The 25255-nt window shown below is 37.9% G+C and overlaps 1 protein-coding gene across 1 annotated transcript in view; it reads right to left on the reverse strand.

Moving 5' to 3' along the window:
• The window catches only part of LOC127520785 (protocadherin-16-like), a 104212-nt gene that overhangs the window by 72881 nt on the left and 6076 nt on the right, over window positions 1-25255 (reverse strand). Inside the window, exon 2 of the mRNA XM_051909351.1 lies at window positions 17095-18918. Within this exon, the coding sequence (XP_051765311.1) occupies window positions 17095-18897 (1803 nt within the window). The 5' untranslated portion in view covers window positions 18898-18918. The remainder of the gene's footprint in view (window positions 1-17094; window positions 18919-25255) is intronic.

A 25255-nucleotide genomic window follows, 5' to 3' on the forward strand; every position in this document is an offset into this window, starting at 1 on the left:
ATCCCTACTTAATGCAGTCAGAACAGATGAAAATTCATCAAATAATTACAAGCTCCTGCATATTAACTGAAGCATCAGTGGCTGCTGTTTGAAGAACCGAACATTCAGATGAAAGTAAGGAAGTCGTGTTCTCCATCAGGAGACTGGATTTTCCCGTTACACCATCTCATGGATCATAACAGCGTGTGTGTTTTAATTGGGTCGGTGTGAAAATATAAAAGAGACCAATCCTGTAAGAAATCCCCTCCGCCTGTTTGATCATTTTCCACCCAGACAAAGGGCTTTGTATTAGATCACTTCACAGCTCTGAGACTGGGTGGGGTGGGAGAGATGTGGCGCTTTGCTCTCAGAATGACTGTTAACTCAAACTTCTTTGATTATGGAAAGTGGAGAGACTTACTGTAGAATCGCTCAGAGTTCCTACATGCTTTCATTGTTTTTTGTGTTGCAGGTTGTGGTGGAGTGATTTGCTCTCTCTTTAGCTGTTCATAATGGTTTGCATCTGTGTGGCAGGAGGTACAGTGATCCCTTCGTAGATTTCATACGGTGGAAAATAAGGCTGCCGAGGATTAAGACCAATTTCCCTTGTGGTAAATAAAAATGGGTTTATGGGTTCCTTTAGTTTGTCAAACAATTTCTACGGGTTTTGATTACGCCACAAGTAGGATCACAGAGTGGTGCTGATGTAAAGGAGCTGTTGCTTGAATAACCATTATGAACAATCAAAAACCTTCCAGGCGCCATGTGACATGACATTTTATAAACAATGAAACAGCATGCATGTGCAAGTAGTGACATACATACATATGCATAAACAGTTCCACAAATGAATTGTGGATTTGTCCAGATGGTGCTCTTGATAAAGGTCTATTAAAGATTTACAAATAACACCAATGCAGGTCAGTCCATCACCCTTCATTCCGACATCCTGTTTGTCCTAAGCTTACATGAGTTTTCTTTCCCTACACCTGCCATCCCATGGGTGTCGGTTACTATAGTAACAAGGCTGCTAAACCTAGCTAATGGTCCTGTTTATCCTTTTTTTTTCCCTCCCCTTTTTCTTTCTCCCGACCACTCAGTCATACCTGGTTGGTAGACAACAGACATCACCCCAGACGTTACACTCCACTACCCTTACCCTTACAAAATCCATGAGATCCACAGAGGAACAGATGTCTTGTTTTGTGTGTGCTGTCAAACAAAACCAACACCAAATCCAGAATAATTAACAAGGCACCCATTTACTCAATGGATATTATGTGAAGAAATGACAGCCAGCTTCAGTCAAACGGACAAAACACAATCATAGCTCTGATTATCAGGAGAAACATTAGCAGCCTGAGGATGGCGAAGCACCGGCCTATTTTAATATGACCTTGATACAGTGAAAATGCATGCAGGAGACAAGTGTTAATGACTCTAGGGGTTGTCTATGGGCTATGAATGATGACCTGGGAGAATTGCATAAAGACATTACAGAAACATAGTTATTCAGATGTGAAGTTAGAGGTACTGGATAATAGTGGTTGCAATATGGGTTTAAATGACAGATACAGATATGTGGAGAGCAAGGGTGCAAATGGTAATTAACTCTCTATGGCATGATTTTTTATTTTTGTGGGGGGAAAAATATTTCACCCCATTTTTTTGGGAGCTTGGGTGTCCTTGATAATATATCCATCATAAAATGATTTCTGAAGGATCATGTGACACTGAAGTAGTGCTGTCAAAAGTACTGACTTCGGTACCAAGACGGTACTGAAATTTAAAAAATGTGACGCTTTGAGCACTGTTGAGCGGATTCGTAAACACCTCTGATTGGCCATTGTGTTCACATGCTCATCAGATATGTCTGATTGGCTACAATGATCAACGCTTCAAAAACATGTTGTAAATAGACATCAATGACGCTCTTCACCAGACGCTTACACAGATACACATGGGAGTGTTTGAAAGCAGGCGTCTATCACGCTCCCGCTTTCAAAACGCTTTTAAATTCAAACACTTCTGTGTGCTTTCAAATGCTCCTGTGCGTTGATCATTGTAGCCAATCACAGACATATATGTCGAGCGCATGAACACAATGGCCAATCAGAGGTGTTTACGAATCCACTCAACAGCACTCAAAGCTTCACATTTTTAAAATTTCAGTACCGACTTGGTATCTAAGTCAGTACTTTTGACAACACTACACTGAAGATTGGAGTAAGGGCTGATGAAAATTCAGCTTTGCATGACAGAAATAAATTATATTTTAAAGTATATTAAAATAGAAAACCATTATATTAAATTGTAATAATATTTCACAATATTACTGTTTTTTCTGCATTTTTGATTAAATAAATGCAGGTTTGATGCGCATAAAAGACATCTTTCAAATGTTAAAAAATAGTAACGTTTCCAAACTTTTGACCGGTAATGTGTATATATTAGTCCTATCGATTTTGATGCTGTTTTAACCCAGCAGCAGAGTGCAAACAAGAAAAAAGCCAGAATGTGGATCTACAATCACCTCATATACATCTATATCTGTTTATTTTACTAATCTGGATATGAAAGAAAACTTCCTTGATCAGATTGCTGGCACTGAAATATTCCACAAAGATTTCAAGCTGTCTTTTAGCTAATTATGTGTATGGCTCTTCTATAGTTATAGAAGCTTGATTTAACAAGATGATGATAATTAGACATGATAATTATCTAAGGCACAGTAACAATTAAGCAATTGTTTCACACCTACATAATCTCACCCACATACACTTTTGCATGTAGACTCTCAGCCTGATACTTAAACAACCACACAAACCACATACAGCACCACTTCAACCACACAAAACAAGCACACATCCAGTATGAGTTTGAGGGGAAATGAGTTCAAGTAAACTAAAATTTTTTTAAAAAAAAATCAATATATGTGTGTGTGTGTGTGTACCAAGGTACAATAACAAGACATCAATCACAATTATGACTAATATCTATTGCAAAATAAAAGAATATAAATATCATTAAAAGAATATCCACATGCAAACCAGCCCAAAATGACTATGGAATTTAAATTTCAACACCATAAAATGACTATCTTGTGCAGAATTGCATGTTTAAATGTTTCACATTTGAGCCAAAGATCAATTTTCTTCTCAAAATGATCACTCAAACCAGGAGAGACAGATGATGGGCAGTGGAAAGGCGGCTTGTGTGTGAAGGAGCTCTGGAGGAAGGGACAGCTCTTTGTTCTAGTAGAGAGGAGATCTCTGGGGAGAGCTGGTGTTATTCTTTACCAGTGTGATACCAGCATGGCTCACTGCCCACAGACTGTCTGCTTCCATTTTACTCTCTTTTGTCATGTAATTCTCTGGTTTAAGCAATTCGATAAGAGTGTGTAGTTTATGAGATAGAGTACTCAAGAAAATGTGTTAGACAGTAGGGAGTGGTTTTGTTTCCCCATCGAATAGCTATTTATTGTTGTGTGTGTGTGTGTGTGTGTGTTTGTGCACAAGTTTTACTTACAAAGGATCACACTTATAATGTATTAACCCACTTCTCATGTCCTTGAGGGGAGCCCAGGCAGACATAAAGCAGACCTGCAGACACACACTTAAAAAAGCATAAAACATAGAAATGTCTAAAAAAGGACAAAAGGGACCATTGCCAACCAGACCATCAGCCGAAAGCAAATTACTACCCCTACACACAAACCGACACACACACACAATCACACCACAGACATACACCACCTCCCTCCTCCTCGCTGTCGGATTGTCATGGTAACCATGACTACTGGCACAATTCCTTGCTAATAACTCACACCACATGCTGACATCTCCCTCCTTTTTTTCTCTCTCTCTCTCTCTCTCACACACACTCACACACACATACATACATACATACATACTGTACATATATATAATAGATTTATATAATGGATTTAATCACCTGGAGTTAATCATTAGGCTTAAAAACTGCAGAAGGGTAATCTTTTGGGGGAGCATAAAGTTTCAAATGATACAACTGTCCTGATGTCATAATGAAGAAAAAAGCCTAATAAAAGTAATTATATCTGTAAATTCTTGAAAAGAAAACTTTAAATAGCTTGGCATGAACTTTTATTACTATTTCTTATATTAAGATCTTACAATTATTCTCATATCAGATAATTTGTCATTTGTATCAAGGTTTGTTCAGATTTTAAAATGTCATGTGGAGCGACTCTCCAAAAAACAATGCTATTTATGTATTAGTAATTCAAGATTGTTATTTTTACAAAAATATATACTTTTTACCTTTAAAAGAATATAATTTAAAACATATTTTTGAAAATAATTCAGATGTGTACACTCACATGTATTCAGTGTGTAAGAGCCATTAATTTGAAACAGGTTTCGAAACCAACATGAACACAAAGAGTACATTTCTAAGAAATTCTAAGAATTTTTTGTTTTATCAAGGAAACTCTTAAATGTCATTGACCAAGAAAATCTGAACTGCGAATGAAAGCCTCCCTGATGAACTGATTTATCGTTATTTGTTGTTGTAGAGCACACATCCAACTATGCCGATAATGGGGTTGTAATTTATGTGTGTAAGTGCATGTACGAACTGTACGAAAGTGTAAACAGCCAACCAAAACAAAACTCCCAGATCAACTTCTCTCATAAACAGTTGCCTTTAACTGCATCATTGCTCTTCTTGCTTCTACTCATAAGAACTCTCATAAGACACTCTTAAACAGTTCAGTCACAACCATCTGGCAGTCGGTGTAGATTCAGGGTTATCCAGGGACACATTGCTGCTATTTTTCAGCACCTGGAACTGAATGATCTGTGTTTGATTCCTGTATATGAATTGATTAGTTGGAAAAAATCCAATAAGGGCACAGCCTCTCCGCAAGGCAGCTGAGAGCTTTTATTGAACATTCGAGAGTCCAGAGATCTTATCAAATGTTTCTGTTTGATCAGCGCTGGCCCATTTACCCAATCTTTAAGAGAAAAGGAGCAAAAGAAACATCTCCACCTCATTATGAGGGGTGCAGGGCTCTTTATTAGAAGTCAATGATCTCTGCTTGCAGGTGGAGCAGGTTGAGCTAGATGATCCGGTCAAGTTCTACTGCAATCACGGGGCACCCTCATATCCGCTTTCTCCGTGTAAGCAACGAAAGCACTGCATTCCAGGGGTAAACTCATCCCGAGGCAAAACACTTGAGCTCAGAGCAGTGCGTGCTACTGGAACAATGATGAATGGTTCAGCACAGCATAGACGGCCATTGAACTAGGGTCAAAATCATCACCTGGAGTGTAGAGGACAATGGTTATCACCACAGGACTGCAGCTGGCGGAATGTCTTTCCACAGAATGGGACCATGTTAAAGGACTATTCCAGGTTCAGTACAAGCTCAATCAAAAGCAGTTGAGGGATAATGTTGTGTTGCTCACCAATTAATTTAGACTTGTCCCTCTATTCTTTTAAAAAAAAAAAAAAAAAAAAAAAAAAAAAAAGAAGCAAAAATCTTGGTTGCAGTGAATGGGGAATTTGTAAATATTAAAATACTCAGTATTTTAAATATACTGTACAGCCACAAGATGCCAACAATATGTGTGTTATCATGATATTAGTGAGGGAAAAAACACTTACTAACCTTTGTCTAAAGTTATGTCCAATTTTACAACTTTGATGCCAAGATAACGTAAACCTGAAACCCTAAAACTATGAGAATTCCCCAAAAATGATTTTTTGTTATTTTATTAAATCAAAAATGCAGCAAAAACTGCTATATTATAAAATATTATTAAAATAAAAAACTCTTTTCTATGTTAATATATATTACAAAAGGAATAAGAATTTTCAGCATCATTACTCCAGTCTTCAGTGTCACATGATCCTTCAGAAATCATTCTAATATGCTGATTTGGTTCTGACAAAACAAACTTCTTAATATTATCAACATGGAAATCAGTTGTGCTGCTTAATACTTTAGTGTTTTTCAGGATTACTTGATGAATGGAAAGTTCAAAAGAACAGCATTTGTTTTGAACAGAATTTTTTTTGTAATGTGAAAGACTTTACTGTCACAACTGATCAATTCAATGTGTCCTTGCTAAATAAAAGTGTTCATTTCTTTCACAAAACAAAACAAACAAAAACGCACTGAAAACTTTTGAACAGTTATGCAAGCTTCACATTTCTGCTTTTAAAACTTCCACATTCATTTACTTAAAATGCAAGCACCTCACCGTAACCTTGATTTTTGCTTTTTTTTCAAAAATTCTAAAATATAATTTTGGCAATCAACTTTATGCTTGTACTGAACCCAATATTCTTTTAAGTTACATCATTCCTCTGGAGCAACCTGCATTAAGTTAGTAAGTCAGGCTATGTTCACACTGCAAGGCTTAATGTTCAATTCTGATTTATTGCTCAGATCTGAATTTTTGTTGTTTTTTTTTTTTTTTTGGCTGTTCACGTTATCTTTTAAATGTGGCCAATATCAGATTCAAGTTGAACTGGTTACAGTCCTGAACTGACATGCATGCACAAAAGAAAGACGACACGCTGTCATAAGAAAGTAAACACAAAGGTTACTGAAGTCAGCATTTACACTTGTAAAGTGTAATGAGATGTGCCACTGAAGTCAGCAAATTTGTGTGCAGGTGATAAGGAGGATGCAGACGAAGATGAGGAAAAAGAGAGCAACCTTTTTCTTGTACAGTTTTTCTTCAGGTTTTGCTTGTATAGAGCTGTCACCGTAATACTTATGAGTTCACCATAAGCTCACAACAGCTCACCATCCCTCCACTGACTAACTTTGCTGCCGTCTTCAATATTCAAAGAACTAGGCATGTAAAATCTCTGGAGTGATGTTCATCAGCACAGAATTGACAAATCGATTCAGAGTGACATAAAAGTCATAGCAAAACATCAGACCTGTATCGGATTTAGGACCACATATGGAAGTCGCCCAAATCAGAATCAAAAAGATCAGATTCCATGTGGTTTGTGCTGTTATAAAAAAAAAAAAAAAAATTCAGATCTGAGTCACATATGAGCAAAAAAAAATGGATTTAGGCCACTTTTGTCTGCAGTGTGAACATAGCCTTAGTAGTTGCAAGAGGGCTTAAGACTTGCCACGAGAATCAAGGGCTCCATCTGAAAAAGCACTATGAATTCAAATGAACGTCTCTTTTCTTTCCAGGCACTGAGTGACAGTAGACATAAAGCCTGGTCCACACAGACCAAACGCAGCTACTGGAACTCGCTCCCCTATTCACTGTAATACTTTTAAGCGTCCCACACAAGTTTGATCAAGCTGACAGAGACCGTGAGGTCGACAATCTTATTTTTCCAGGCTCTGCAGCCCAAGGTATTTTCAATAGGCCTACAGAGGCCGTCCTTTCTTGATCTGAAACAAACGTGGACTGGAAAAGAAAGGACCATGCCAACTGAAAACGCTTTGAACAGTAGGATAAGAAACACATTGTAACATTTGTGTCACACCGCTCTGAGAGAGTAAATTTAATACGGTACGCACAAAACTAGGACAACTATGCAAGAAGTCCAAAAACTTTATTGGTCACAGAAGGATTAAAAAGCCATTTTAGCCAAAATAAAAATACTTCAACCTCAAATCAGCTGAAAAAAATGACTGATGGATGAATTTCCAAAGGCTTTGCTTCTATGCTTTTTTCCAAATTCTATGCTTCTATGCTTTATGAAGGAGACAAGTAAAATAAGGACTGAATAAGCAATGAACTTCATTTGGATAGTCACTGCAAGTAATTCAGTACTTAAGAGTTGATCTGGCTTGAATACAAGACCTTGATTATGATTCACTCTGAGCAAGTATGACAGCTTGGGAGGAATAAAACGGGGCCAATGTGTGAATTCTGAGTGGAAGCACCTCCATATCTTTCTCTTCGGCTTGCAGAGTCTGTTCCACGAAGTTAAATCTCGCAGAACCACGCTCGGATGCCAACTCAAACAAGTTTACCCAAACTCTGCCAAGGGTAGATGAATCAACTCAGCGTGAGGTTTGGAAAAATGCAGTAAGCTCCTTTTCCCATCAAACAGAAACCTCAGGTTAATGTACAGCCTCTTAAACGTAATGCAAACAAACCTTAAAAATACTGACAGGGCATTATGTAATGGCAACACATGGAGGGAAATGACAGTCCTGCGAAAGAGGGCGAAGGCCAGAGGCTTCGATAAGTAACAGAAAATGGCGAGATCTCACAAAGGCCAGCTGGCAGAGCATCAACCGTGCGGGATGGAGGTCAGACAAGAGACCACCAGGGTGACGGCAAGATTACTGGGTGTGTTGGAGGGATAATCTAGGTGCCTGACAGTCTGCAAAAGCAAGGATGGGTTAGAAAGACCACAATTAATGGCACCGTGTGTGTATATGTGCCCCGTTTATTGGCACGTCGGCTTATAAAGGCAGTTGTTCAGAAACTTGAAGGTGGAGCGAGCAAAAGCAGAAGAGATTACCGCTACCATGCTGTGGTTCAAGGTCCGCGGGCTTTAATGGACTGTTCGCCGCAACGTGTTCATTAAATCAATGCAGCAGGTATTATTACTGGCTGCGTCTGGTGCGCACAGTAGCTTTGTAATTAAATTTCATTTATTGGAGCTCTTTGATGGGAAAAGCTTAAAAAAGGGAGGGAGAGACCTGCTTATTTTGGAGAGTGGACACCATAGATTGAACTGTAGTCTGAAATAAAAAGTAAAGTTTGAAAGGAAAGGAGTGACGCATGGCAAAAAAAAAAGAAAAAGTGAATGCAAGCATTGTATGTGTGAAATAAAAGCAGAAGAGTGCAATTACCCATCTCTAGTCACCTCTCCTAATTTGCCCTTTCACTAAATTATAATCACTTTTATTCAAGCCTCATTAGGCTCTTTGACTGGATGCAATTTTGCCTCTGTGCAGCACAGCATTGATATCTACATTAGCTCAGCAGATATGAACTACAGAAGCTAGCAGGAGGGGAAGAGATTGAGGAGTGTTTGTTGAAGATATGCTTAAAGGGTTAGTTCACCCAAAAATGAAAATTCTGTCATTAATTACTCACCCTTTTTATTCACATATAAACATTGATCAGCGAACATAAACAGAAGCTCAACCGAACCTGTGTGATGCGCGTGAACAAACCTCATTGATTCTTGCCGAAGCTCCAAACATGCTGCGTAACACGAGAATGAACCTTAATGGCTCTCGCATGTCAAGCAAGCAATGCTTGAGCTTCCCTTTATCATAACTGATGTGTAAGGTGATGAATGTTTATGTGAATAAAAGCCTAAATTCAATCTGTTCATCATTTAAAGCGATCGTATCTCTTTAGAAAATTTGGACTAAAACCGCTCAATTTATGGATTCATTTTACGGTCTCTTTATGAACTTTTTGAAATATCAAAGTGGTAGTCACATAGCTGTTGACAGAAAGACAGAAAGCTCTCAGATTTAATCAAAAATATCTTCATTTGTGTTCTGAAGTTGAACAAAAGTCTTGAGGTTTGGACCGACATGAGGATGAGTAATAAATGATAACAGAATTTTCATTTTTTGAGCCCAGTGAAATTGACATCACAACACATTAAAAAAGAGGTTTTCACAGCCTTAAAGGGTTAGTTCACCCAAAAATGAAAATTCTGTCATTTATTACTCACGCTCATGCCGTTCCACACCCGTAAGACCTTCGTTAATCTTCGGAACGCAAATTGAGATATTTTTGTTTAAATCCGATGGCTCCACGAGGCCTACATAGGGAGCAATGACATTCATTACGCTCCGAATCTTCCTGAAGCAGTGTTTTGAAATCGGCCATCACTAAATAAGTCGTTATTTTGTTTTTTTTTGGCGCACCAAAAATATTCTCATTGCTTTATAATATTAATATTGAACCACTGTACTCACATGAACTGATTTAAATATGTTTTTAGTACCTTCATGGATCTTGAGAGAGGAAATGTCATTGCTCCCTATGTAGGCCTCACGGAGCCATCGGATTTAAACAAAAATATCTCAATTTGCGTTCCGAAGATCAACGAAGGTCTTATGGGTGTAAAATAGCATGAGGGTGAGTAATTAATGACAGAATTTTCATTTTTGGGTGAACTAACCCTTTAAAACCCGTTCGCACCAAAGTATTTTTCTCATTCATTTTCTCCATATGGATTCTTACAATTTTTACAAATCTCAAAAGGTGCAAGACTGTGTACTTAACATCTTTCATGAGGCAATGAACTACACATAAAGCACTGCGAATGATGCAATCAAATAAAAAAATGGTACCACTTTAGTTTAGGGTCCAATTCTCATTATTAACTAGTTGCTTATTAGCATGCATATTACTAGGATATTGGCTGTTTATTACTTATAAAGCAAACATTAATGCCTTATTCTGCATGAAAATATTCTACCACCCCTAATCCTACCCAGTACCTAAACTCAACAACTACCTTGCTAACTATTAATAAGCAGTTTATTGATTAATTAGGAGTTTATTGAGGCAAAAGTCGTAGTTAATAGTTAGTTAATAGTGAGAACTGGAACCTAAACTAAGTACAGTACAGTAAAAAACTAATAGTTTATTGCAAAATAGTCAAATATATGTTGAATTTAGCACTGCTTCACAAGAGTGGGAGCTTAGTTTAAAGTTTAAAGCAAAATCTGCAGGATATTTCTCTTCATTTTGCAAGCAATGAAAGTATAATAAAATTGTTTTCTCCCACACTAAACCATATCCACAGAGGCAGAGTTACAGCCCACTAAGGCGAGAAACATTATTAGGATTAAATTCTGCTTTTATTAAAGTTTTAAATTGTATATTTTTAATTATTCTTACTTGATGAATTATCATCATTCGCCTCATCTGATTCCTGGCTTTGGGCGCCCCTGACGCTTTGAGAAATGCTGCTTTGAAATCTCCTTTTGACCACAAAGAATTATACATGTGAGACATAACGAGGCCAAGACACAACAGTGGAAAAATTGCGGTTGTCTAGATTTCAGATTTTGTGACATGAACAATTGTAATACTGAGGAAATGAACAATGGAAAAATATGAGTGTTTAAACAGATTTACATTGTTGAGATGCTAAACAAACTTGTATATCCTGTTACTGCTGTGTTTGTTTGTTCTCTCAGATGACAGCTTTATGTCTTGACTGAATTTCTCAATTATAATGTAATATTTTATGAGAATATTCCAGATCGTATCTAACCATCTACAGATAAAGACCAGATGTGATTCATGATGGGCCATCTCTGCTTTTCAACTTTATCTCTTATTATATCAAATATGACACTCTGGGAAAATTATCCCCAATGCTGACCTCACCGCCCAAAGGAATCATCACCTCTAAAGTCATCAACCACCTGCTGTCCCATGAAGCAACTCTCCAACAGCAACGTTCTGGACCCTAAGGATTCATACATGGTAATAGTCATCTCAACACATCATGAAATTCAATTAGCTGATCTTAAACAGCACCACTGCCCCCAGAAACCTCTAAGCTTGCCAGTCTCAACACTATGTCACCAGATACAGCCACAGCTGCTCTGCTTTACTCTGAGACAACAGCAGTGGACATCAGGCTAGCAAACGAGCGAAGGTCGAACAGCCACATGAGTGTTAGTGTGAAAAATATGGAGAGAAATGAAAGAATGGTGAGGAAATCAAACGGAATTGAAGATAAAGGAATAACAGAGGCATGAGAAGACTGGAAGTGTGCATAGCTCTCTGGAATACTTGATTTTGAAAGTTTTTTTTTAAAGGATCACTAAACTCTACACAATTTTATCTAAATAAATAAAAAAAATGTGTTAAATGTTAAATTTGTGTTCAAAAGTGAATTTAAAGGGGTGCTGTAATGCCACTTTTACAAGATGAAAAATAAGTCTCTGATGTCTCCACAGTGTATATGTGAAGTTTTAGCTCAAAATATCCCACAGATCATTTTTTATAGCATGTTAAATTTTTTGAGGGTGAGCAAAAACGCTCAGTTTTTATGTGTCCCTTTAAATGCAAATGAGCTGCTGCTCTCAAAAGGGGGCGGAGTTTCAGGAGTTTGTGTTAGCACTTAGTGTTAGCAGTGCCGATTACCTCACAAAAACTCACTGAAAATGTCAGAAACTGTTCAGCCTTTTATGTTCAAAATGGAGTCGGACAATGATGGAGAGACTCAAGAAGAAGTGACAACATTTTAAATGCAACAGAACGCTTCCGAACGGTTAGTTGACGAATTTATGTAGCTGATATGGAGTTAACTATCTTAAAGTAATTGATTAGCACATTCTGTCATGATAATCTATAAATCGCTCATGTGGGAACTGTTGTAAGATGCTTACAAAGCCAGAGCATATATGCTGCATGAAGATAGAACAGGTATAGTTCAGTTTAATTACGGTTATAACTTGTCATGTTGTCATCTTGCTTTTATGACATGCTATTGCATTTGTGTTACGTAATGTAATGCAGTAACATGGCCTGACCCCCTTTGTTGCGTGTTCTCGGGGGAAGGGTTTATGTAAATTCTAAGGTTAGTGATGTCACCAACTCGGGAAGAAGCTCGTTGTAGTCCCTACCAGCCGTTTGTTGTAGTCCTTAAACAGAGAATTCTTTAAAAGACAATATCTTCGTTTGCATTTAACTTTCAGCACTGTAACTTTGCAGATACTGTTTATGCTCATACATATATCTTGGGAGCATGCACAATTAAATATCTATAAAGAAAACTCTAATAGCCGATAACCAATATGATACCGATATTATTGATATCATCTGCTGAATGCTGCTGCAATTGACCAATCAGAATCAAGCATTCCAAAGAGCTGCATAATAAACAGGATAATGCAAGTATTTCACTAAAAAGAGCATGAAGAGAACCAACATATTACATAATACAATGCAATGCTGGAAAAACAGAGTAGAGGAAATGAAGAAAAGGCTGAAGCCACAGGCCATATGGGGTGAGAATTCAAACAAATGAGGCATACTGCCACCCCACGTTCATAAGATTGAGATTTCAACCCATATTTGAGATTAAGATCATTTTTAATACTTGTGAACTGTTTGTTTAATGACTTTACTAATTGTTGTGCTTTAATGGAAAGCGGTTTATTGAGCATAAAAAAACTTTAAGTGGGATTTATCGAGCATTTGGGCAACTCACATGGGTATTTAATAAATTTATCACCATTTACCGACTACAAAAAGGGTTTGTCTGCTCTACTGCCAAATGACACAGACTATGTGTAGGTAGTCACAGTCTGGATCCTGTTTCCGTTGGGGCACTTTATAATGCAACCCCACCAGGGGGCCGGTCTTATGTTACAGGAAGCTGTTCCCCAGGTAGCTTCCTCTACAAGCATCAGTCCAGATGTGCTCCAATGCCCGGTTTATTAAATGTGATTAGTCTTTAGGACAAAATACCATTCAACACCACAGTATGTACAATTGCTTCAACAGGTGAAGAAAAGTGTTTTCTACAGTTTAATGTGGGGAATGTAACACTAGCTGCACCTGTGAACATAAACACACCACCCTGCCAAAAAGAAATGCATAGTACACAATAAATCCATATGATACAAATGAATTGTTTTAAGCACTGTCCAGAGCTGTCCAGTTCAACATGACCGTGAGCTGCCAAGGCACGATTCAGGAAAAGATCTTTTTCGCTTTGAGAAGAGCATATAAACACTATGGTTTCTCTCAAATGTGAAAATAATCAAGGCACATACTGAAAGAATGATATGCCCTTGATGACACTTGGAGATTTGTTTGTCTATATTTTGTCCTGAGTGGGTGTAAGTCCATTTCTCTCTCATTTGTTCTGAATTAAACTTATATGTTCCAGACCACCATATAAGAGACACTTTAAATGCATCAGACCAAACAGTGAGAGATTTATTATCAGATGTGAACAGGAGGGAATTGATCTCCGATCTTAGTAATGGGTGGACAATGTACACTAGCTTGGGATCAGTTTCTTACACTTATGAATTGTACAATGGAAATAAAATCTGCTCTGAGATCAGCATAAAAGCTTAAGTGTAACGGGGTACTAATGGAAAAGCCCAACGGTTGATACATGAGCGCGTTGGGTGGAGAGACCGCTGTCCAGTACATACAGAAGGGTCATTCTTATCCAAACATGCCATAACTGGGACTGTCCCAAACAGGGTTTGGTTTGGGCGCCCTACTCACGAAATCTGTCGGATCACCAGAACAATGAACAGAAAACTAGAGCAGACTGCTTCCATGAGAAATTACTCTCGGGAGAAGAAAGGAAACCGAAATATAAATAAAAGGCAGTTTTCTCTTTCAGCAGTGTGTAAATAATACACCATTCTATTCTATAGATAAGCTTAGTTAAACAGGCATGTTTTTGGAGGAAATGACAGGACTAGCAGTGTTTGTGTTTGGGGGATAGTGGTTGAAATTTAAACTATTAAAAATATACATTCATCAATTCAATCTGTCATTCAAGACTACTAATCAATGTCTTAAAATTCCTATAGACAAATGCATGTTTATTCTGAGGTGTGATAAAAATGTATATTATGTAACAGCAGTTTATCATCATACAAACACTGATTAAACACAAATCCCTTCTCTGTAAAGGGCAAATTCACTAAGAAATAATGCATTTATTGATATATGCAGTCTGTGATGTTTTAGTGTGCGATTTGATATCTCAGAAAAGATTGTGTAAACTCTAAACACAATTCCCCATCTTGGATATAACAATATTATCTATTATGTAATGAAAAGTTACAGCCATGATCAATAGGAAAAAGTACACAAACATCTCTATTAAATAAAATTTGGTTTAACGTGCAATAGCATGACTATTACTGTGCCAGGAAAATAGACCTACGTTTTGTGAGCAAGGCACAATGTATTATGAGCCTAATTTATAGGGCTCGATTCTCGATTCTCTATTCTCGATACATGATTCTGGATTGATTCTGATATTTTCTCTATCAAATCGATTCTGAGCTTAGTTTTAACAGCAGATGGTGCTCTAGCATAGTTTTTAACCACACACTCAAATGCTCACGAAGAAGAGTACTGGACAGTGCTCGTGCATTCGGCTGAGAATGTTTTTATGATGCAAGATTAATGTACTGTGAACACCCTTAATTCGCATCAACCTTTTCAAACTTTATGAATGATAATTTTGGTTTAAGTGGTGTGTGTAAAGGACCTGGAAGCAAGCAGTGTACAGATGTTCCTAAAGCACGTAGTGCCAACTGCTGTTAAAAACTAAGCTCAGAATCGTTTTAAGAGAGAATCACGATACATCAGAAAATATCAGAATCCCTCCAGATTCTTTGTATCGTGAATCGAGAATCAATGTATTGTACCAGCCCTACTAATTTACACAAAAAGGATACGTTTTTGCACTCAAGAACGGTAGAGTTATTTTAGTGCATTTAGTGCCTTGTTAAACTGGACTGTAGGTGGTTAACAAATAAGATGTACGTTTTTGTGGAAAATAGCATCACTGTTTTGTGATTCGCCCCTCAGTCTTATTAATAAATTACATAAATTTCTGCCTACTCTGAAGTTCCAAATTGTATGAAAATAGGAATGGACAAATAGTGATTTACAAAAATACCAAAAGTCTTCAATGTCTAGTGCAGAAAACACTAAGGCAAGCCAAGTCCAGTCTCTTAGTGGGTCAGAACCAGTGACCACAGCCAGTTTGTTGATATACATGCCAAAGTGTGAGGCCTGGTGCCACCAAGGACTGCTGCTACGAGTTCTGGATAAAAAAATAACACCCATCCTAGTGTCCTAACTTGGTCCAGTGAGATCAAAGGGAAATATGCTGGAATGAAAGTTATTACAAGGGTACTGAAAAAACAACTGTGCTGCTTTGTGCCCTAAAATGAGTTAAAAGAATGTTGACTAATAATGAGAAAAGATTCTTTCAACAGAAAAACCATTGCATTTTTTCTTGTCGTTTGTGTTGAGTGACTAAAATAGATAATGCTTTGAGAAATTTAAACAGCTCTCTGCTAAACTTGCATATCTTCTGGTTTCACAGAATTCTTTCTAATAACCCGTTCATTCCAAGATTCACCAATCAGTATATTGTTCACTTCCAGCTTCCTTTTTATTCCTAACTTTATGCATCCCTCTATGTGTGTGGCAAAGCCTCTTTCTCTCTCTTTGTCTCTCTGTTCGTCTCTTTCACTCCCTCTCCTACTTCTTCTTCATAATGCAAACCCACATACCAAATCCCTTCTAAACACTGACCAGCGACTCTTTCCAAATATACGTTAAATGAACCAGCAACAATGTGGAATTCCAGTATTTATCTAAAAAGTTTGTTCTGGAGGGTATTTTTTAACAGATGCTTCTGTTGGAAACGGACATTACGGAGGTCCTTTGAAGTCTGGAATTGCTTATTATTGGGCGAAAAAAAAACTGAAGAAAAAAAAACATGCCCCAATTTTCATTTCTTTTCCACAGGGGTAACAACAGCTTGAGAACACAGTTGGCCCAGTTGCCACATGGTGACAACAATTATCACGGCAACAGACTTAAACCAACATTTCAAAAGAACAACAAAGCACAATTTTACCATCTGCCAAGTAGCTCTTTCTGCAATTCTCTATGAGAGGATAGCATCTGCTAATCATATGTCATAATTACAAATTGTCTTGGTGAGTAAAATTACAAGTTTTCATTGCTTCACAACTACCATGGATCTTTTGAGCAAGATAAAAGACCCAAAACAAATATGTACAATACTTCTAAATCTTGTTTCAAGACATATCGAATTGTATGTAAAAAAAACAAAAAAAACAAAACATTATAACTGAAATATATCCAAATCAATCACAATCAATTTGAATTGGAATCAAATCTTCAGCTTGTGAATCAGAATTTAATTGAATCAGGACATAGGTATGAATACCCAGCCCAAATGAAATGTTAAATTTAGTAATGCAAAACCTGAAAAAAATCATGGCCAAAACAATCATAAAGATTCAAATCACAGAAACAATCACATGATCAAATCACAGAAATAATACAAGTGAAGCAGATGAATAAGGTACAAAACGTAAAAGGAAAACATAATCATTCCTACCTCAAGGAAGCAGGTCCCTGCTGATGTGTTCTCCTTGATAGAAACATTGTAGAAGCTGCTTCCAAACACTGGCTCATTATCGTTACTATCCTGGAGGGCTATTTCTACCAGAGCAGTGGAGGATAACGGGGGTCGTCCTCCATCAGTGGCCACTACTTTGATACTTGGCTTTGGGTCTGTCTCATAATCCAGTTTGGTTGCAGTGGTTATGATACCTGTAACAGGGTCAATGGTGAACCAACTGGCGTGCGTTTTCTTGTCTGGTAGGATGCTGTAGCGGACATCACCATTGGGACCTTGGTCTTTGTCCCTTGCGGTCACTTGCAGCACAAAGCTACCTGGGTAGACAACTTCTGGTATGGTCTGCTTATATGCCTGTTGGTCAAAGAGAGGTGGGTTGTCATTTACATCGGTGACGTGAATCGTAAACGAGGACTCTGCACGAAGCGGCGGGGTTCCAGAATCAGTAGCCATGACACGAAGCTCATAAGAATCCCTCTCTTCCCGATCCAGAATCTGGTCCACGTAGATGAGGTAGATAATGCTGTCTTTAGTGGTCAGGGCAAATTTCCCATCACCTCCCTCAAGAGACACATTGACATTGGAATACTCGCCATAATCAGGGTCCGAGACTGAGATTCTTGCAACGTATTGGCCCGGCTGAGCACCTTCAGAGATTTGGGGTGAGCCATCCTCACTGAGAAAAATTATGGTCATGGTTGGCTGGTTATCGTTGTAGTCTCGAACGTGGATTGTGACAAAGGCATTGGTGATCTCTGGATGGCTCGCATTATCTCTGGCTTGCACTACCAGCTCATGAACCTTCCTCACCTCATAGTCTAGAGGCTTATTGAGTGTAATGATCCCAGAGCGAGGGTCGATGACAAAGTAGCGATCCGGGTCGCTCTGCCTTCGGTTTATCTCATACAATACAAGGCCGTTGTCTCCTTCATCAGCATCAGATGCAAAAACTTGCAGGATGTTGCTGCCCTGAGGAAGGCTCTCAGAGATGATGGCATTGTAACGACTCTGGTTGAAAATCGGAGCGTGATCATTGATATCCTGCACCAAGATGTCAAGACTCATTTGTCCAGTCTTCCTTGGAGATCCACCATCAAAGGCCTCCAACACCAGGGAGTAGGAGGACCTCTTTTCTCGGTCCAAGACTCCATTGACCACCAAGTCAAGGTAAAGGACTTTGTTTGCAGCTCTTTTGGTGTCGAGTCGGAACACTTGTCCTACATTGCCTTCTTTGATCTGATATCCTTGTACGGTAAGCTGATCCTTATCCGCATCAGTGGCTGGCTCAAGAGAGAACTTGGTTCCCACCGCTGTTTGCTCTGGGATCTTCAAAGAGGCTTTCTTCTTGGGGAATGTGGGGGCATGGTCATTGATATCATTTACAGTGATGGAGACCTTGACTGTGACCCCTGTCATGGTGACAGCTATAAAACTGTAATGGTCTCTTTCCTCTCGGTCAAGTCGCCTGGCAGTCTTGATGATGCCTGTGGTTTCATCGATGTGGAGATCACTACCAATGCCGGTGCCTTCATGATCAGAGATGAAGTATAGAGAGGCTGTAACTCCAGGTTGCAAACCAGCGCTAATGTCGCCCACTATCGTCCCTGCAGGTTGCTCCTCATCTAATTGAAGCTCTAAAATACTTGCTGTGCCCTCTCCACCAACCATTACTGTTAACAGTTCCACTACTACGCAAAGCACCAAAAGCATCCTTAGCCTCCAAAATACCCACATCCGGAACTGTCCACATGTGTTTTCCCCAAAGCCATTAAACAGAGTCATCGTGCCAAGGTTTCTTCACACCTGCAAAACAGGAGAGGAGCACAATAACATTAACACAGCACTGCACAATATTATGACATAATTACCAATACAGATCAATGGAATGCATGAGAAAGAGGTATGTTTTCTTCAAAAAGGAGAGGCTTCCCCCAGTCAAGGCAGTAAAAACGTACACAGCTTTGATATGTTGTACATGATCTTAATCATGCACTATGCCTTTTCAAAATACAATCCACATGCATATATTTCCCATGGCTCCAACAAGCCTCATCTCTGATGCTGTCAGATAGTCTTAACTGCTTCAATAACTTAGTGTATAAAACATCAAAAAATAAACCTATTATAATCAAGACATCTCTTGTAAGACATCTCTTTTACATAAAAAAAAAACAAATCCTAATTTGCTTTCTTATTATTAATGGAAAATATATGTTCTCTCCAGTCATATTAAGATAAGAGGGTACCATCAGATAAATTATAGCAGATGCGCCACTTGTACATATACAAACAAGATAAACTGTAACACTAAAAATGGTGGCTGTAGTTCTGCCTTACTATTAAAAGAGCCAATCGCATTTGTTTACTCATACGCCCATTAGCTGGATCAGACTTTTTTAATATGATAATCTAAAAAGCACAATTTATGATACCATTGTTGTCATATTTTAGTCCTGATTTGAGCTGTTGTTGGAATGTAATATAACAACTTTATTTGCATAACTGTACAGTAAATGGCTGCCCAGGATGTTACGAATATGGCCGCCTATAGTGAACTGACTTGCGCTTTGGTACCAACAGTAAAGACATGTGGCATAGAATCATTCATATTTGAAAGGGTGGTCACCAGATTGCAAGAAAAGCCTCTCTTGCTTGACACTATAATATCCAACACATTGAAAAACGTTTAGTTGGGATACTGACATAATATTCTTTGAGTACATTTATTCATTTAGCAGGTTATTCTTCATCCATTGAGTACAGTCAATTCAAACCAAAACCAGACAAAAAAAAAAAGCATTAAAGTTGATTTTTAAGAAACGTTTTTTAAAAAAAAATGTAAAGCCATATTAAAAAGTAAAACTTAGCTGCTAATTTTGAGCAGACAGAAAGACATTACTCAGACAGAAAGGCCAGACAGGAGTTTGGAGCATGTGTTTGGAAAGCTTCTCTTCTCTTGTCATATGTGTGAAGGCTGAATCCTCTGTGAAGCAATCTGCTACAGATGGTCAGACTTGGGATGATATTTTATACGCCACTGAAGAAGTGTACTAGCACAATTAGAAAATTATACTACTTTGGCTGGAATCACAACAAACCTCAGGAGTCTTTGCACTTGCGCTGTGTAGTGTATCTCTTGGTAAAGTCTGTATTATCCAAACCTCAATGCATAATGATGGCAAATCATCACTGCGGGCTGTTGTGGTCTCTATACATAAGTGGATTACAAATGCAATTTGTCCTTGTCAGTTCTGTTTAAGAGTTCTCCGGTGAGATGCACAGAACTCACTGAAGGACGAAAAGAAATATTGAATCTGGACTTCAGTGTCATTTTTTTAACAAGGAAGAAGCCCTCCAGATAAAACCACATGAATGTTTTCTTTCAATACATGGCTTTTCGAGCAGACTCCCTCTAGTGGCCACAATGAGTCAAAAGGTTTATGAAAGAGGTAGAAGATTTAAAAGTAATGTTTTTTACCTTTGTTTATCACAAATATTAACACTACACAGACAGATGTCTACTGTCTGAACCATTTTTCCTATGTGTATGACACATCCGAGTGGTTTTGTGCTTCAAACGGTAGGCTTTTACAAACAATTAACCTCACAAACACAGCTGACTAGCAGGGCTCCATGAGGTCTGTCCTAATCAACTATCCGAGACCTTCACTAACATGTGATTTCTGATACGGTCTTAGCCTGACATGTATAACTAGCACACAAATCACATGTCCAAGGACATATAGGACAAAGACAGCAATGACCATCAGTTTGTATCACATGAGTGATCTGAAACACAAATCTCACAAGTCCCACAGATTAAATCGAAACAATTTAAGTGATCATTATAAGACAAAAAACTGTTGCATCTGGGGTTAAAACCTCAAACCTACAATTCTAGGATCAGGAGACCCCCTATAGGTATTTGTGTGAAGTGTGGTGGGCCCAATGTTCAGTCTAATGAAAGTAGCAGAGATTGTGGGGCACTTGGGGGCCACTTTGAGCCAATTTAAACAGATTCTGAGATCATGGAGGCCCACAATGCATTGCCACACAATGTGTCTCATTCTTATATTTAACGGCTTATTAAAATACATAGCATAAAAAGGTTGTCGAGGGGGCCGGTGGAGCTGACGGTTTCTCCATCACGATCTCTCCGAATAAACAGAGGCCAGACTAAGTGATTGACATAGGCGTCTGAGGAAAACCTGTGGGGGGCCGGCTGTCCTGTTCAACATTTCTGCAGATGCCAAAAGCTTACCGCCATGTTAAACCGCAGAGATTTGAGAATCTTCCTCAAGACATTCAAACTTACATCTTAAAACTAATTTGATAGCCTAATTACTTTTGTTAGAAGCATTAGAACACTCTAATTGTGAGTGATTACATTCATGTTGCGCTATGAAAATGATGCAGAAACCATTGCAGGGTAGGATATATCAGTTTAAGAAACTTGGCTCTATTTGAGGGACGAATGAGAAATCTTTCACCAAAACCCATGCTTATGATGGGTCTGAAATGACTGAATACGGATGAGCAGTTGCCACAGTTTCCGCAGGCTAAATGGGTATGGAATTCACTCCCGCTCAGTTCAGTATTTAGACAACCACAGTGCCAGACCTCCTTGGGTTTTCTGCTTTTAGCCGTCCAGCTGTCGTCAAGAGGCTGGAGTTGGTTGGTTTAACGGTGAAGGTGGCAGGCGGGTCTTAGTAAAAGATCCCAACTGATACGAGAATGGCTTAGTTGGTTTTTATGGCAGTTGAGCTACACTAAGACTGAGAAAGCAGGTGACAGATGAGCAAAGAAGGATCAGGTCACTGAGAATCCTTTAAATAAAATGCAAGGAATAATTAAAGATGCTAATGTTTTGCAACAAAGTCCAAGTAATTTAGTGAAATAAATATAGGGGTTACTTTGGACGAAAACTTATTTCCTTATTGAACTAATTGGGAGGAGGAAAAAACAATGCTAAATGCAAAAATGTTCAATTTAATCTGTTTAATATACAATCAATAAAATGGAAGGAGAAAAGCTTCAAATATTTGGTCATAAAATGTCCAATGTAAAATCCTAAACCAAAATCAGTTGAGATCCACTGATTGAGACTATTTGTGTGCCTGGTATGAAACCGCACTAGACTTGTAACGCTCTATATCTCAAAGAAAACTCAATTCTCTACAAAGATAGCCATTCATACAGTACATTTACAAAACCCTAAAGATATGAGGTCCAATAAAAACCCTTATCAGCGTGCTTTACCAGTGACTCACTCACTGAGCTCATGGTAGCCAACACACGCTTTTTAGCTGTCATCTGTACCGCGTTTGAATAAAGGCCGAGATTACACTTCTGAGGGCAATTACTACTAATTTCTTCAGCGTGTAAAGACCCTCAATGCACTTAAACAAAACAGCTTAAGACATCAAGAGTGAGTTCAAGGTTGAAACCAATGCCAACTCTAAATCTCTTATAGAGAATTTGCCATTGGTTCAAGGGAGTTTTACCAGCCCCAAGAAAACATAAATCTCTCAGTTAACACACAAACATGGGCTGAGGAAAGATCTCCTGACTAAAAACAACCTCAATCATCAGGTGAGTGACTGAAAAGTTTGTCCCCCAGTTTGGACAACAATGACGTAATCCTAAGGAACTGGTGTAATATAGCTTTCTGGACATTTCTCTCCACACAAGCACACACTAGTTTGGTTTTTTATGGTCTCTCCATGGCACAGGTTTAATAGGATATGTGGTTTCCTGAGAAAGTAACTGGAAATATGGAGTTTGTCACTGTGGCAAAAAAGCAAGGAAGAAATGTTTCCAAATTTCCTTCTCCAATCAGAGGCAAGTCCAGAAAAAACAAGGTTTGGGCTAAAGCAGTGACCCCACAAGTTCAGGTGAGACATTTCTCATGCTAGCCACCCCAGAAACACAGGTTTCCTTCATCATCAGTGAAAGCTACCCAGTTTTCATACTTAATTTTCAGTGTTTTTTTATATATAGGGTGAATTCAGGTTGATTGGGACACTTTTTCCACTTCATCTCAATGGCAAAAAGTGTCCCAATCACCCTGAATTCACCCTATAGTATTTTTATGCAGTGTAATTACATATTACAATCATTTAAATACGAGATAATACATTATTTAATTTAACTATAACATTATTTAACATTATTTAATTTAATAATATGCATAGTTTTATAATAAAATATATGTACTACATAAAAAAGGTTAACCATTAAGAAGAATTTCCAGATGATAGACATACACAGGTCAGGTCATACATCCTAAGACTGTTCGCATGTTCAAACCTTCATATTCACCAACCAAAAACAAAGCACACCATCGTACACAAAAACAGGGGTGCGTTTCCCAAAAGCATTGTTAGCCAACTATGGTCGCAAGTTACGTTGAATTGTGTTGGTAATGATGGAACTTGCGACCATAGTTGGTTTTGGGAAACGCACCCCAGGTTTGTTAAAAGTCCAGCTTGTCTTAAAGTGACCATGTAATCATAATTGACATTTCTAATTTTTACAGACAGTTTATTATAAATGATTTATACGTGCCATCTGTTCTCTTCATGACGTATGTCTCGGCAGAGGGCGGGGCTATATATCCTCCACAACTGACGACAAAAAAGCTGTTTCACTGGGATATGTGTCACAAGTAAAAAAAAAAAAAAAAAAAAAAACATTAAATTGTTAATTACCTTTTCCCTGAGTGATTTGCCATGTTTAAATTTTAAAAAAAAGTAATCAGATTAACATTATTTTGCCTGCCAAGCACACTGTGTGCTCTAAGTAAGAGAAAGCTGCAGTGAATGAAAAAAACAACCTGCGGTCTCCCTGTTATGATCGGGGTCGGTGTACAGCATGCTCTTTCTCGAGGAATGGGATGTAACAGGAAAAGAGAGACTGTGAGAGAGACAAGTTCCCTGAATTATTAATAAGCAGTGACGTACTGTTTAACAAACGTTGAACATTGAGATGCCACATCTCAGGTTCCCATGCCTCCTAGGTTACATACAGCACACTGTCTCACTATACACACTAAACTGGGTATTAGACTACTTGTGATAAAATGTCTCTGACATCTATTTGCTTCAGATCTTAAATTCTCTGAAAAAACAAAAAAATGCTTTGCTTTTTAACTGGTTTAACATTTAGACACATATTAGTTAAATCACTGTAACACAGTACTGTATATAGTATGTATCTCCACAGAACATTTTACATTCACATAAATTAAATATTAAATAAAAATAAATATTGATGACTATATAAATACATATTTGAATATTTAAAATAAATTACACATCAAATTGTAATTAAATGTTTATCATTTGTGAATAATTAAAAAAATATATATATTTTTTTTAATTAATGCAGATGATAAAACCAAATAAGCAAGAAAAGAAAGTGGAAAAAAGAAATGCAGAATAAAAAAATCATTTATTTTTAAAATATTCTGTATACTTGGATGGAATATTTTAATACTAGATTTAATGACATACTAAAAATGTGTCAATTTCATATGAAATTATGTGACCAATACAAACTACCAAAATATTTTTCTTCTTAGACGTTAATGGGGTAGTTAATGCTAAAATGTATAGAACAGATGTTTGTCTAAATTAGAATTACAGAGGGCCTACACCCAGAGCAACCACCACCGGCACCGTGGTACCTTTCTATTAAGGAAAAGGAACTGTGCCTCAGTAGAATTGCACACTGACTTGTCCAAATTCGGACCTTATCTACAAACATGCATGTTTCCAGTCCATTTGACAGTGCTGATGCTTGAGAACAACTACCATTACTGGCCATGAGAAGTAAAACACAGCACAAAGCCACAGTGCCACCATGCTGAAGTTTGCTACTCTAAATAAATATGGTGTCAAGGGCTTTTAGACAGCATTGAACACTCCATTGGATTATTGTGAATGAAGCTCTCAATGATTCAATGACATTATTGCTGAGTAAATGAGCAGCTCAGGTGAGAGAAGAGCAAAGCATTCAGAGCCTTTTGAGTGCCTCTGTGTATCTTACTAGCCTGGTTTGGCTTATTATCAGTATTTAAATATAAAGCACACAAATAAGAGCAAATACGAATAGTTGCACTTTACATTGAAAGGGTATA

Source organism: Ctenopharyngodon idella, chromosome 10 (genome assembly GCF_019924925.1).
Source record: "Ctenopharyngodon idella isolate HZGC_01 chromosome 10, HZGC01, whole genome shotgun sequence".
NCBI classification, from domain to species: Eukaryota; Metazoa; Chordata; class Actinopteri; order Cypriniformes; family Xenocyprididae; genus Ctenopharyngodon; species Ctenopharyngodon idella.